At 36.3% G+C, this 16,237-nt stretch overlaps 1 protein-coding gene across 11 annotated transcripts in view; it reads right to left on the bottom strand.

Moving 5' to 3' along the window:
- Nucleotides 1-16,237, bottom strand: part of SENP7 (SUMO specific peptidase 7) — a 44,168-nt gene that overhangs the window by 11,725 nt on the left and 16,206 nt on the right. For 8 of the 11 annotated variants that reach the window (XM_041422358.1, XM_041422364.1, XM_041422366.1 and 5 more), the window contains 11 exons: nt 15,783-15,980; nt 11,994-12,109; nt 11,045-11,214; nt 9,732-10,083; nt 9,015-9,172; nt 7,928-8,074; nt 6,509-6,542; nt 5,539-5,706; nt 3,004-3,266; nt 1,865-1,998; nt 1,038-1,154 (listed from right to left, as the gene is read on the bottom strand). In XM_041422358.1, coding sequence (XP_041278292.1) covers nt 1,038-1,154; nt 1,865-1,998; nt 3,004-3,266; nt 5,539-5,706; nt 6,509-6,542; nt 7,928-8,074; nt 9,015-9,172; nt 9,732-10,083; nt 11,045-11,214; nt 11,994-12,109; nt 15,783-15,980 — 1,857 coding nt within the window. The remainder of the gene's footprint in view (nt 1-1,037; nt 1,155-1,864; nt 1,999-3,003; nt 3,267-5,538; nt 5,707-6,508; nt 6,543-7,927; nt 8,075-9,014; nt 9,173-9,731; nt 10,084-11,044; nt 11,215-11,993; nt 12,110-15,782; nt 15,981-16,237) is intronic. The other 3 variants (XM_041422367.1, XM_041422369.1, XM_041422361.1) reach the window with 2 other exon arrangements.

The following is a 16,237-nucleotide window of genomic DNA, read 5'->3' as shown; positions in this document are numbered from 1 at the left end:
CACTGCTGACAATTTTATTATAAACATCAGCTTCAGTGTTTATTCTGTCACTCTAGAAGGCCAAAGCTCTCATAATTGCAGTTATCCTAATAAGGTACCTCCAGCTTCAATTGATGAATTGGGTAACACAGTCATACATGGCATTGCTTGCAACAGAATGAAAACTGAGAATGTGGGAAGTCTTAACAAATTTTAAAAGCAGAGGGATTTCTACAAAAATTGCATTGAGTTCTTTTATTTAAATCTTTCTTTTCTGTTGAGAAGCTACAGCTATTCAGAGGACCATGATGCACTATTTAGTTCTACTTTAGAGCAAAATAGGAAAGGATTTGCTGTAAAACCCCATTGAAACACTTTTACACACTTCCTTTTCCTATCCTCTAGACCAGTCTTCCTATTGCTCATAGTGCTTACACCCATCTGGATGCCAAGTAAAATGCAATTCCTGCTGACAAGCTTCAAAAGAACCAGAACTCTTCTTAGGTCTAAGTCAGCAGAGTGAAAATAAACCACAGCTTTAGGGACTGGTGAACACAAAGCCAGTTCTTGAAAGACTGCTTTCACAAGCACTTAAGCAGGATGGTTTGGAGTAGCTAAGCCAAGCACAACCTGCTCAAGATGTATCAGTTGTGTACCTTTCTGCAGGTCTTCATCAGAAGAATACCTGAAATTGCACAGTACAGCAGAGGATGTTCCACTTCATGCTAACTTAGTAAATAAAATACTGCTACAGGCCCTCTACTTTTTTCAACTGCCTACTTAACACTTTCCTTTCTGTAAGGTCACCAAGAAGCTTTTTTCCTCCTGTTATTCTGCCTGGATTTTTATCACAGCCCTCCAGGGGGATAAAACCAATGAAATTAAAACAAATGAAACTGCTAAGAACAAAAAGGCTTTTAAAAAAAGTCCAATGTCCCATTCATCACCTTCTTACTTCTGAAATTGTTGTATTTAGTGACCAATATTTCCAGTAACATTCAAATCCACATCACGCCCCAGACAGCGTGAAGGATACAAGAAGGGCTGAGATTACTTACTTAAGATAGAAATCAATGATGACATCATTAAGAAACTCTCCATATTCTAAGCACTCTAGGTCTTCTCTTGTGACTCCCAGTCCTCCTTTTGCAGGTGGGGGTGGATAAACAATTAAACTAGAAAACAAATCATGCCATAACAGTGACAAACCGTTTTACATGACATTGTTCTGAATATGGCTGTCTAATATGCAGAAGATTTTCTAGAAAATCTGTGAAAAGCAGTAGCTCTCAAAACTTCACCATTTCCTCCTCCAACATTTTGGTGTTACAAAACAAATATCACCCCAAAGCATCCTGAAACTTTGACAAAAACTTTTGAAAAGCAGACTATTTTTTGTCTTCAGCCTGTTTTTCTATTTTTGATGAAAGTATTTGAAAATGGCTATATAAAATGTGAAGAAATACTAGAGAACAAATGGTTATAAAAAGATTGAGTGTGACAGAACAGTAAAAGAATGCTTTGTTCAGATTTTATAAAAAGCTACCTTAAATCAGTAAGTTTTGCTAAGATAAACTTAAATGGATACTGACAGAACCCATGAGATCCCCACCCTCCCTGTTGATGCACCCATGATATGACCTTCTAAGTCATAGACCAGATTTACTCCAATTTCTGTAAGACTGTCATCTTATAACACATCCATATTGTCTTGTAACAGGTAATTACACTGATATTTGCTGATATTTTAGATTTGAAGAGTGACTTTCATACAACATTTTCAAATCAACTAGAGAATGGCAGATAAGTGAGGGCTTTTATTCCAGTAATTAATTTATTCAATTTCTTATCATTTCCCTTTCTCATTTATATTAAATACACTTACTTCTTAACTGTTCCCATTTCTCTTACTTCTTTCCATTCTTTGTTCAGTGCAGAGGACAAAGAGATACAATAGCAGCCACTATTCTGCTTATTTGCAAGGGCATAACTGGGTCTGATCACTTTTAGCTTTGATTCCTACCACAAAAACACAAAAAATTGTAAAAAGCGTTATACAGCTTGATACATAAAACACAAGACACAAAACCCAAGCCTAAAAACCACAGGAGTAACCTGCATCACTGAAGAGGATTCTTGCTGGAGATCCAAAGTATAAACTTTGGTATTTGGGCAAACATGCAATTGTTCAGACAACTAAAAAGTTATGAATATTTTTAAAAATAATGACAGATCTTAGTTCATAATAATCTCTCTAAAACTATTCAAGCATTATTTAGCCAAGTGAACCAGAAATGGTTTTGGAGAAGAAACATAAAAGAATGGAGATAAGTGTCTTTCCAGGAGCTGTATATGCTTGCAAGATTTGAAAATCTAGTCCTTGAACAATTTGCCTAAAAGCAATACCTATTTGAGCTGGCTGGCTTCCTTTTAAAGTCCCAAATATCATGGACCTTGCAGATTGATCTGCTGTCTCTTGGTGGCAACAAAGATATGTAATTTCTGTGTGACAATGACATGGGGCTGGGTTTAGACATTTACTCAAGAGATGAAATCAAGACAAGACATTAACTTGTACAGACTCATCTCCCCAGCAGTCTGAGGAATAATTCAGCATTTTCAAGCTGTGGAGACCCCACAAGTACATCTAAAGGTGTCTGGAGGACCACCTGCACAGCTCCTCCTCTGCTGCACTTCCAGTTCAACCAAAAGAAAATTGTTCCATTACTCATTACTTGATTAACTTCCTGCTTGCTACCTTAGAGACACCACAAGGACAGAACACCTCTGCGGTTCTAAATTTACAAAACCATGAATCAATCTAAAGCACTGGTACTTGCCACTTACTGATGAGGTCTACAGACTATCCCTCTGTGGACACAATCTAGCTGACTGTAAATTTTTGGAGTAATCCTGACTGGGGTTTTTTGAGTTATGAATTAAGGAAGAAGGCTGACCTAAAATTTACTCAAATAGGTGAATGCTAACCAGTGGTGATGAATGAAGCAATAGCTATCCACTAACCTGAATTACAGGCTCATCAGCATCTGAGGTATTCTCTTTTGGCATGTATTGCTTTAGTAGATCCTTATTGCAACTCACAAAAGAGCTTTCTTCAGGAGAAAGATCCTTAAACAATAGTAATGCTTGTTTCAAAGACAAAAACTCAGTAAGATCTGGTGCTCTGTTCCTCTTGCTGACACCTGTAATCAGTTCAGTCAGTCTGTCTTCTTCCCATTCTGTGAGTGGTTGAGACAGTTCAAAAAATACAAATTCATTGGATTTGGCTGGAAAAGGGAGAGAATGGATAATATTAACTATTAGATTATGTGATAGAAACTTGTCTGAACACCCACAAAGGAGCTAAGAGAGACAACGGCAAGAGGGGAAACCCAAACAATGTCCTGCCAGGTTCATCACAGGGGCCATCAGCCCACAGAAGTCTCACTTTCACAGGCCCAGAGGAGCACAGCAAAATGGCAGGTAGGAACCAAAATTAGAGACTGAGCAAGAGATACACAATCGGGGCCCTTCCCAGGGCTGTCCCAGGAGAGTCTCAGCCCAAGGGTCCAGACCCAAAATTCATCACAATAAGTCAATGCCAGAGCACTTTTTGGACTGAAAGGAGGTTGGTGGTGAGGTGTACAGCACACATGACGGGACGCAGGGGAAGAGTATTTTGGGATTGCACAGGAATCCCAAAGAATTGTTTAAGGAAAGACATAAAGGAAGCAAAGAGAGACATTCAGGTAATTCAGGGTAGAAGTAGTATGGGCAAAGAGAGGGTTAAGGGCATAAGAAGGACCAGTCACATTTAAATACTTTGCTGGTCCGTGCACTTATCTGGCCATGCCATGAGCATAGACCAGCACAGCCTATCCTGTCTTCTTATTAAAGTAATTTCTAACTCTCCTAACTGAGAAACTACTCCGACCCCTCTCAGGCTGTCAGAACCACCATAATATATTTTCCTCTAATATTAACACATTAAGGCAGTGGAGCAGAACCATAGTAACCATTTCCACAATCTGCAAAACACTACTGATTCTTTCAACAAGTCTTTAAAAACACGTCAAAACATCCACACTACTATGTAAAATTAGATGGTGTAAAACAATCAAACAGAAATTTAATAAAAATCCCTGATGGTTTCTCCAACAAGAATGTAACCAATGCAAATAAGCCTAATATTAAAAGATGCCTTGCATCTTCATACTCACATTCCACTCATTTCACCGGGAACTGTGTCTACAGAAGGTACCAGTAACTTCAATAAACTTGCATCAAGTAAAGGTAGCTCTCTGCTAAAATTTTATTCAATATTTTGCTTCAAACTACTTGTTCTCCTTACATAAAGCTGCCATTACTCATGATTTTTCTTCATACAGGTGTCTGTGTCTTCACACAGACAATGCTGACATCATCTTTTACGTAAGCAAAATCATTGCATCTACAAAAAACCTTGTATGATTGTGCCACTCTGAGTATGTGAGCCAAAGTTATACCCTAGTTTTTACAGGGCATACTCTATTTTTTACAGAGCTTCATGCTGGAAAGCCAAATACAATGAGTCCACAATACCCTAGGACTAAACAGCCCATTTGGCCTTTTGTGGAAATCTTCAATAACAATGCCATGCCTCATTGCAGTCCTGCCAAAGGTCTAGTCCATCTTTATTTGCCAAGCCTTTTCTATAGCATATACAGTATTCAAGAGTAAGGATATTTAACACACCCATATATTTTAAAGGGAGAGATGCTTTGTATTCAAGTCTAGTTTCAGAAAGCCTTCTGACAGAGACTACAATTAAATTGCTTTGATATCTTTTTATTAAGCAGCAGTAGTTTATTAAGTAATTACATAATATTAGGGGTTTTTCTTCCAAATAAAAGCACAGTGAAGCATTTTAGAAATGCAGAAGTAACCAACTTATGTGCACTGGTCCAACCTCATCTTGAGTACATGTATGCAATTCTGGGCATCACAATATAAAAATCACATTAAGCTATTAGAGAGCATCCAGAGGAGGGCCACAAAGAGGGTAAAGGGTCTTAAGGGGAAGTTGTATAAGAGGCACCCGAGATCACTTGGCTTGTTCAGCCTGCAGAAGAGGAAACTGAGGAGAGACCTCATTGCAGTTACAACATCCTCATGAGGGGAAGAGGAGGGGCAGACACTGATCTGTTCTCTGTGGTGACCAGGGACAGGACCCACAGGAATGGCCTGAGGTTGTTTCAGGGGAGGGTTAGATTGGATATTAGAAAAAGGCTCTTCACCCAGAGCATGGCTGGGCACTGGAACAGGCTTCCCTGGGAAGTGGTCTGAGCACCAGCCTGACAGAGTTCAAGGAGCATTTTGACAATGCTGTCAGGCACATGGTGTGATTCCTGGGGATGGTGCTGTGCCGGGCCAGGAGCTGGACTCAATGATCCTTCCAACCCAGTGTATTTTCTGGTTCTGTGACCTTTAAAACACTATAGGCTTTCCTCTGCAGTCAAAAAACACAGCTGCTTTGCTGACATGACCTTTTCATTGCACTTAAGTAAAGCAATTACTCACATGGCTGGCTGGTAATTAACTTTCCCATCTGGGTTTCAATCTTTTCTACATAATCCACGGACAACCAAAGAAAAATTATTGTTGAAGAACAGCCACCACCACTTTTCCACCAGCCAAATCTTCTCAGATCCAGTGTATCCAGTATAAGCTGAATGTTCTTAAGAGACACTGTAGAAAACAGAATTCAAAAAAACCATGCTCTTAACAGCCATACATAGACCTAATACATGTCACAGTAATTATATGCTGAGAGGTATGACTGGAGTGTATTAACACAACATTTACAGATTTTATTCCTTGCATTACATAAAATACCGATAATTCAATATAAGTCAGTTACATCAAGCTGTGAAAAACAAAGCTACCAAACTGTAACACAAAAATCTAAACACTTGCATGCAGGATTCTTCCTGAAAAAAATTGGGTTTTTTTCATCAAAATAACCACAGTTAATACCTACAACTATGGAAAAAAGAATACTGCAAATCATTAATTCCTATTTGCTTTAAGTCAAGTCAACTTAGAACTGCTCATAAACCTTTTCCTACCACACATCATCTTGGAAAATCAACTGAATGCAAATCTATCATTACATTCCTCTTAGCTTTAGTCTACTCGTAAATTTTTGTAAACCTAAGGATCTAAAGTGCTAATTTGAAAAGTTCAATGTTTCACCTCAAAAATATGCATAGTCATCTCTACTATAGTTCAACACCTAAAACATGCAGGAATATGGGAGGCATGCCATTAAAACTAAAAATTCATCTTAAAAGTACAAGAAGCTGCTAAGTTGTTAATGCTTACACTATGAACACCTAAACTTTTATCTACTGAAAACCAGAAAAAATTAAAAACTATATAACATCTTTGTGAAATATTATAAATTATTCATAACAGAAATACATATTTAGTGTTTTACTGCAATACTTTAAAGACACAATTAAGAAAAGGCTAAAGAAAATTCTCTTACCCTGAAATGGGATCACAATATTTTTCATCGTAAACTGAAATAAGATTTAAAAAATATATTAGTTTGCATTTTACAAATTGATTAAAACAATATATGGATTTTTAAATACCTGCACATCTTTTCTTACAATGAAATTAACTGAAAATAATATGATCATTCTGTTTGGAAAACACCATTAAGGTGAAGTCAAATACGCTTAGTTTGAGACTTCACATTGCCTATATCACCTAAAAAACATTCCTAAAGGCATTTCAGAAGCTAAATGACTGCAAGTAACTTTCAGAGATGCAAAAATAAGTACAAAGTTGCAGAACAGCCTATAGGTTCCTTAAAAAGAAAAGATGAACACTTGGGACAGAAGGAGATAAAGCAACCTGTGAGAAGCTGTCAGATGCACTGCTTGAAGTAAGGACATGATAGAAGTGGTTCAACTTTATGCTGGTATTTCTTTACGTTAATCTTTGAATTAAAGGCCTTTAAAGATTCCACTGACAGTGTAGCAGCAGTGTCCACTTGCACACTGCTTTACTGACACTTTGACAAAAAGTTATATATATTAACAAACAAGGTTTGTCCTGTGGCACCACAGTAGGCACAAAGTTGTGTTTCCCAAGGAAAATTTCTACTTTACACTTAAGAGCATTGATCCTGAATTTATTTGAACTCATACTTCAAATTATTTTTGCCTATTAATTTAGAATATTTCCATGAAATGTTTTTGTAAGTGCTGTTTTGTGAGAAGTTGAAATTGTTATTACAATGCAAGATTTCAAGATGTCTTACTGAAGGCAAAAGATATGCAGGGTCAAACATTTTTTTCAGTTGCAATATACAGAATGAACCTGGTCAAAGACCTGTTGAAACTCCTGGAGCTGGTGCTCCATTTAAAGAACATCTTCACTTATGTTTCTACACCCTGTGAGTAGCATATTGTCTAGACACTAAAGCTTTTAGTATTGTATTTATGCTCTCTGAAGCCAAAAAGCAAGCAATTTTCTGTTTAAAAGGCAAGAGCATAGTATATATCTGAATTCTGATCATTATGGATCACTTTATTAGAACACAGCTACTATTTCTGAGAAAAGCAATTGGTCTTTATTTTAAGTGACATTAATTGGCCATTAATATGGCCCTTGTTTTCTGTTAGAATTCATTAAAAATTTCCTCAGTATGACTTGTGCTCTAGTACAGCATTTATACAGAACCTTTACACGTAAAAACTGTGGTCACAGCAAATCACATTTAACTTTTCTACTGACAGCAATCCAAATGCACAAGGCCACATACTCCATTGTTTAGCCAAAGGAACTTAATGCAACAGGAATAAAAACTGTGCTTCCACACTAAGTACCACTGACTTTGTTTAACCAGAATTTTAATTTTTAAATATTCACAAAATAGCATAATAGAACAACTTACCCTAGCAGGACCTGTTGATAAACACTTAAATTTCCCAATGTGTAGTCTATCAAATTCAACATCCAGTGCCAGATTTGTCTGCTTTCTAGGTGTGCTTCCAGAAGGTAAGCTGAGAGGATATTCATCTTCAATTGAGTCTGTTAAAAACTGGAAAAAAATTGTATTTATTAGATATGCCCTTCTTGTAACTTCAGGAATACCTTTCTTCATGGTTGTAAGAACTGACTCCCAAAGTCAGCTTCCACACTAAAAAATAATATTAAAAAGCTCTAAGTGTTAATTATTATCTACTTATTATTAATATTCATTACTGACAATTTCCTTAAGGGTCTAACAGTATCTTGCTACACCTCCATTACCAAGACACAATCTGTGCTCTTGACTTGATTCTAAATTAGTAAAAACTCAAACAACAAAGGAACAAAATAATACCCTTCTTTTCATAGCAGAGCTTCAGGATCAAATTCAGTGCTTATGATTGAATTGATTCACCTGTGAGAAGAGGCAGCAATGGCTCTTCTGACTTGTTTCAGGATTAGAGAGATAACCCATATCCAGGGCAAAGCAAGCAGCCAAAGGCTAATCAAGTCTAAAATGGGGCAAACAACCTTTATGGCTACTTTTAGATTCAAGTTTTACAGCTAGCCCAACTGGAAAGGGAACTGCACCTTATCTCTGCCTGCTGTCAGTAAAGATCCTGAACTTCTAGAAGCTCTGAATTACAACAGAGGATTAGATGACAAAAAAAAAAACCTATGATCAGCACACAACAGTGTGTAGAAACAAATTCTTCCACAGATGTATCTTTATCGTATCTGTTCTACCTCAGGTTACTATTTGGTCTTCCTGTTTTCTGAAATTAAATATTCCCAAACATTTATTGTTAAAAAGGAAATACACTGTGTGTAGCAAAAACACCCAAGCTTCAGAACAGAGAAATTCTCTGAAGACTTTCCAGTATTCTATCTGTGAAATAAATTTCTTCAGCTTCTGCTTGTAGCTGGGACAACAACAAACAATCATTTTCTATAGCAAACCTTACAGAAATAAATTGGCATAACAATACATCAGCCAAAAACTGGACTACCTGCTCTGTGTGACTTTTCATCTTGTCATCTAATTGCTTGGCTGAGAAACAGAAGTCAGACTGTTGGTGTGTTTCTTTATTTTCAGTGACATTATCCTTCATCAGCTCTGTGCATTGTGATTCAGAAGGTCCATCTTCATCATCACTGGAAAGGATAACTAAAAAGGAAAAAAGAAGATACATATACTACAAATTACAGACTTGTGAATATTTCATTCCTTGTGGATTTCAGACAAGTAAAGAATTCTGACTTGCAGTACATGATACCAAAGTACACTGCTCAAACCAGTCAAGATCTACATGCGTGGAATTGTATGCAACAAGTAGTGCTCGGTATCTTTACAAACACATTTTATACCAGGTCCTCAAAATTATTTGGCTATTAAATGACACCGGACACAGCACAGCTGCTTCAAAGAAGAGAGTAATTTTTCTCAGTTTTAACATCATTAAAAATAAAGGCTTGGTTTTTCCATAGCCACACTATCAGCTGAAAAAAGACTAATGGAATTAGAGAATCTTGCTGTCCATCCTGTTTCTCAGATACAAGAGCTTGACACTAGGCACTGTTCTCTAACCTGCACAATACATTAAAAACAACAGGAGGGCAGTCTTCAATCTTTTGTTCCCTAGGTCTCACTAGCCAGTTCTGCTCGAGTTCTCCTAGTACCTAAGTGTACCACCAGGAATTGTTATCAGCACAGACACAGTACATACTTGGGTCAATGGAAACAAGTTGCTGATTACCCCTGCAGATTCTGTTCCGCAGCTTGCTCAGGTACTCTGATTTGTCAATCTTTAATTTCCTGATTGTGCCAACTTGTGGTGAAAGTACATCCCCAGTGGAGGAAGAAAGCTGTTGCTTTGATAAAATTCTGGAAGGAGACTTTGAGGCAGAGTCCTCTGTGTGGCTGTGAGCAGGCCTTAAGTGGTTGTGGGTGGAAGGGTCTTTAGAGTCTCTCTCTGCTGGACAGTCTGGCACCAGAATAGGATTAGATCTGTGATCTTGTCCATCCTCACAGGGTATTCTGCAGCCAGGAGACTGAGCAGAATTCAAACTTTTCTTTTCCTAGAGACAGGAATCAGAGACAGGATGTAAGTTTATTACTTGACATTTCTAGATGGTCCAGATCAGTGATCACTGATATAGCTATGTACTAGAAAAAATAATTATAGCTTAATACAGTGACATTTAATGCTCACTTCAGGATAATTTCTCCCACCCCCTCATATTCCAAAGTATATTATTACATAAAGGCATGAGGGACAACCTTTTAAAAAGCTACAACGACCACTATTCAAACTGAACAAGGAACTATTTCTGATTTTTAGCAGCTCTGTCAGTGTCAGACATGCAGAGGTCAATAATCAGTGCTTTCCTTACTTTGCACAAGTGTGACTTGGTCAACTGGGTTTTACAGGTTTGATAATTGCCTGTCTCTGTAGGGCTTAAATCAGAAGGCTACAGAGATATCTTCATTGTTTATATTCAAACACTTGAATATAAATCACACTTTGTACTTGATGGATTCCTTCAGTCTTATTTTTTGGGTTTTTCTCAAATCCTAATAATGGGCAAGAACAAAACTTCAGGGAAAAGTAGAACAGACTAAGGAGAAAGCAAAAAGATGACATCTGCAAGATTTCAATAAACTCAGGTATATTTGGCAGTTTTGCTGTTAATGCCCCTAATTAGTCCCCAATTCTACATCACCTGTGAAAGAAGCTTCACTTAAGTAGCTAGACGCCTTATTTTCAAAACTGTTCAAATCTATGCTCCTGTCTGAAGGAAACACTGTCATTCATCTTCCTCAACCTTTCTGCTACAATAAGGACATTGTGATGATGTGAACAGAACATTCATTCACTCCTTGTGATGCATCACTGAACTACTTCACCTCAACAGGTAATACCTGCTAATATACCTGTCTGATAAACCCCATTTATTTGCATAATCCTTTTATTTGGGATGTTGCTACTGCTGCTATGTTAGTGTGTGTGAATGTGTGCTAAAATTAAGTGCAACTTACAGAGAATGCAAGTGACTTTTGTGGAATGTGTGCACTACAATCATCAGAAATATGGCCACTATATCTTCTTTTCCTTTTCTCAGAATCAAAAGAGCCTGATTCCTTCTGACTAGGAGTAGCGCTGCTCATGTGTCTGCTCCTCTTCTCCAGTTCACCACAGTGCTTGTTTTCTGTGTCAAAAACAGAGTAATTTAACATATTATCCTTAAAATCCTTTACATTTCTTCATATTGTTTATGTCTTATATAGAACGCATGGAAGCGGGTATAATAAGTTTTCCACAGTAAGATCTTGCCTTTTTTAATTGTATATGGCAGCCAAAACATATTCTCTAAAATTATTCTTATTTTTGCATAATTAGTCAAGGGTATAACCAAATCCATATCACCCTTCCAAACAAGATTTAGCACTTAATACACCACAGTCTTTCTTTATCTTCTGCCAAATGCATTATTCTCAATTTCCTGTTCTAATCTGCAAATGTTAGTAGCCAGCATAAAAAGACAGCACATTATCCCTGGAGAATGTGCACAGAGGTCATAATTCTTCAGCAGTGAAAATAAATATCATCTATTATGAATATTTTAGCAACAAACTCAAATAGTTCACAAACTATTTGAGCATTCTTAATGGATTACATTCTCTATTATAAGACTTCTCAAAAAAAATCAAGATTATAACAGGGCAGTAAAGCTGCACTCAGTCTCATTTTTCTTCCACAGATTTGATTCACCATAATTTTATTCCTATTTAAAACCAAGCATTTGATATATTTTTATTGTATCTGTTAAAAAAAAATTTAAAAAAAGTATTCTGAGGAAACACATACACTGTGTGCAAAACTCAATTTATTTCTGTGCTCTCCTCAGAATACTAGAGTAAAAAAGGAAAAGATCCCAATAAACTCCAAAATTCATACTTAACTACCAGATGACTGCTAACTACAAACCTTTCTTCTGCAGCTCTCGTCTTCTGAAAGTGACAGCATTAATTTTTTCTGGTTCCTTAGAAGCCTTGGTCAATTTACACAGTTCATCATCTGTCTTTCTCAAGCAACGTTCAGACCTGTAAATAATATTAACTATGACTTATCTTTAATTTTGAAATAATACTGAATAAAAATCCCAACAGAAACAAGAGCTGATCAGACTTCAAACTTCTGTCTCTCCCATAAACACAAGGACCTTGCCAAATGAAATACAAATTAATTCAGTCCAGTTGTGGCAATACACAGATACTCTAACATTATTAATGAAACAGACACTTCTAAAAAGCATAGTATGAGAACCTGACATGCTTGAGATCAGACACTGAAACATTATTTTGGTTTAAGGAATGATTTAACAAGAAACACAACAAAAAGAAAGAACAGTCAGTTGACTATCATTGCCTTTGTAATAAATATGATGAGAATGGAGTATATTTTTAACTTAGATTCAGAACTGGTGATAGAATCCATTGAGTAAGATCCTGAAATGTGAAATATTTGAAATAGAAATTCGTGCTCAAAAGGGCCTGAAACAGTAACTTTAAAGGTGGTGGAGAGGGATGGGACATGGAAAGAAAGAAACAGAAAATAATTACTCCAAATTAATCCAAATTAGTACTTAATCCAAATGGTTTTTGTATTTATCATTTTATAATGTGTCCAACTCAATGTTGTGGTCTCAAATTTTCAAACAGCTGAGTGATCATTACAATGCCTGATATCACTGACAAGCTTCAACTCCTAAAAATCATCACCCACCATGGCAAAAAACATTCTTGACATCTCTAACTGGACAACCAAAACTTTTGAACACTTTTTGAACAGATGACTACTCTTTAGTGACTTATCTGTAAACTGGAGTATCAGTGCTCTTTGGGAATTCTGTACAGACAAAGATTCCTGGAGTGCTCCAATACTACAGTGATGATCACTGTGAAAAAATTACTGATTATCTTTCCATTCATAAAGAATCATGAATTGGACCAGATGCAGAAGTAGTTTCAGTAAGTACCATTGTTCATTCTGTATGAGGAACAAGACAGTCTTACATAGACTAGGCAGGTCACTATAGAAAACTTGGTTTTGGAACCCACACTTCTCTCTCAACTAAAATACTTGTATGCATAACAGCTGTACAGAGTTGACTCTCTTAAAAGATCATACAAAAACAAGTGTTTTTCTATACCAACATCACAATTCAGGGATTTTAACAACAGAAAGCACCTGAATAGGGCTGTTTCAGCTAATAGATTTTCCTAAACATATTTGCTTTATACATAAATTCTGCACATTTTATTTTCAATGCCAGCTTTGCTGATAACTCAGTTTAAAATGCACTCCTTAACAGATATATGGGTATATATATGTGTATATACCTGTGAAGCTATGGCAATATATACTGTAAAGTGTTCTTAACAACCAGGAGGAAAAAATACTGTAAACACTTTAAAACGCTGGGTTTCTTTACATTTAAAACCTACCACAAATTCATTAGTTATACTGACAGGCCAGTGCTCACTTATTTAAGTGCATTTCACACTGGGTTGCAGTAAAGCAACAAAAATCCACCAATTCTGTAATACGAAGAGGAAGAATGGAAAGGGGAGCTGTCAGTAAGTTCTAGCTAGTAGAGATAAGTTAATTTATTACCACCCTGTTCTGATGACAGACAATTCTTTAACATGATCTGAAATTTCCATAGTACAAAACTAGCACAATTTTCAGCAATACAAAGCATGCATTCTGGCCACTCTGATAGGTACAAAAGACTCTCTGTATGATCATGTGCATATATATGCATTACACAAGGGGTGAGCTTTTATTATTCTCCTCCAAAGAAGAGATCCTAAAGGAATCAGTGCCAAGTGTAGGTAATGCACTGACTTTACTTACAGACAGGTCAGCAGGATCAAGCCATGACTGTGTTGAAATAAATCCTCAATTCTCCATTTCCCATATTGTATCTACTACAAATTGCACTTAAGTGCTAGCCACTGGGGAAGGCTGAAAAGTCATCCTAATGTTGGTTCCTGATAACAAGCTTTTTACACAATACATTGGAAAACCATGCAACAGGTACAGGATATTAATCATTCAAACAATGAACCACTCCCAAATCCAAAACAAGTTGAGTTCACAACTACTAAAAACAGTTATTAGCTCAAACCATTATTGTGCTTAATATATTATATTGTGTTCCAGGTATGAGCCAGAAAAAATACACAAGATGTACCCTGTATTAACACACAGATTTAGTGTGTTAAATACAAGAGTTCATGTTTTCTTCTCTATAAATCCACTACCTCCCATCATCCAAACTTTACAAAGTTAAAAAATCAGATACTAAAAATTAGTCTTATTTTGCAATAAAGCAAAACAAAAAACCCAAAAGCAAACTCACAAAAACCTAAATTCAAATGAACACCCCACACTTCAGCCAGCCTTAAGTCACAGAAAATTATTAGCAAAAAATATACTTTAAAATGAGACAGCCTAATATACTGTTCTCTCTAACACTCATTAAAATTACAGCTTTGTCAGGTTAATTTACGCAGCAATTGACAACCCAATAGGAAAAAAAAATTGCTATTAATTTCAGTTCTCTAAAATGTTGATATATCAGAATGAGGAATATTACTAATTTTTCTCAATTTTAACCTGGGAGATTTTAATTACTCCTGCCTTCAAAAAAAAAAAAAAAAACCACATCATTCTTCTATTCTTCATATTTCTACAGTCTTCCTCAGAATTTCCCAGCCTTAAGTCACAGAAAATTATTAGCAAAAAATATACTTTAAAATGAGACAGCCTAATATACTGTTCTCTCTAACACTCATTAAAATTACAGCTTTGTCAGGTTAATTTACGCAGCAATTGACAACCCAATAGGAAAAAAAAATTGCTATTAATTTCAGTTCTCTAAAATGTTGATGTATCAGAATGAGGAATATTACTATTTTTTCTCAATTTTAACCTGGGAGATTTTAATTACTCCTGCCTTCAAAAAAAACAAAAACCCACATCATTCTTCTCTTCATCTTTCTACAGTCTTCCTCAGAATTTCCTGCTATTTTTCCCAGCAGAAAATTTGCTGTTGTAGCCATAACAGACAGAGTTGCTTACTTTGAATGCAACTGCCACCTTAGACCAAAACAGGCATTACCTATTCAATACCTGATTTCTGCTAGGTTTTTCTATGTCAAACATTACTATGCTGCTCAGTCAACATAAATATAGGAAGAAAAGATGAAAAGTAGATGTTAAGTGGTAGGAGGACAGACATAGCCCTTAACCAAAGCCACCCTGTTAGGAACACTGACACCACCAGTGGGTTAATGCGAAAAGAAATTATCACAGAGAAAAATTTGGAGATATTTTGCTAAATAAGTTATTTGAAATCATGCTAGAACACATTAACTCCAACAGGAAATCAAGATTTTGGTTCTGGACACAAAACCAACTTAGATGTGTTAGAATTACTTGTGTTTCTTCCCAAATCAAAGCAGTGATGTACTGCAAGCAGATATTCCTTCTATGAAAGAAAAGCAGCCTTTTAACACCAGGTCCAGCAAACCAGAACAAACGCAATGTTAAAATGGCTCATTGGAGAAGCATGTCAATTTGCACTCAGGAAACTGATCTCCTGATTCAAGAAAAGAGTAGAACAAAAGTTGTTTCAGGGAAATTCTTTTCCTTTGTGAAGTTACGTCATTTCAGGAAGACTGGCAAAATCAGCAGCGAGTAACATACCTTTCAGAAAGAAAAGAACTTTCATGAGGAGAACTTAATATCTGACATGTCTGTAGGCTGGCAACAGCTGATGAGGGTAGTTCACCCGATTGCAGTTTGTCTGCAGCAGGTAAATTTGCATCAATTATTACGTGGCTGTCTATGTACTTTCTTCCAATTTTCGTACTCAGGACGTTCGTCAAGATAACTTTGGGTTGCCTGCCATACATATAACAGTAAATCATAAGTACTGCACTGCAATCTAGAGAAACAAGCTTAAACAAGCTTCTTGTTAAATTCATGTTTCCTAGAGGCTTGATAATTAAACATCAATTTTTTTAGTCCATTAGAGACCAAAAAAAACCCAATCAAAACCAACAAAATCCCATTAAAGTACAAGGAAAACAGGCAAACACAAAAAGTAAGAAAAGTAGCCATGTAATTTTACCTTAGCCAGACTCTATGTACACTGCATT

This window comes from Onychostruthus taczanowskii, unplaced genomic scaffold, assembly GCF_017590055.1.
Source record: "Onychostruthus taczanowskii isolate IOZ18803 unplaced genomic scaffold, ASM1759005v1 scaffold73, whole genome shotgun sequence".
Lineage (NCBI taxonomy): Eukaryota > Metazoa > Chordata > Aves > Passeriformes > Passeridae > Onychostruthus > Onychostruthus taczanowskii.
The sequence above is the reverse complement of the archived record's forward strand: the minus strand, read 5'-3'. Positions and strand labels throughout refer to the sequence as shown.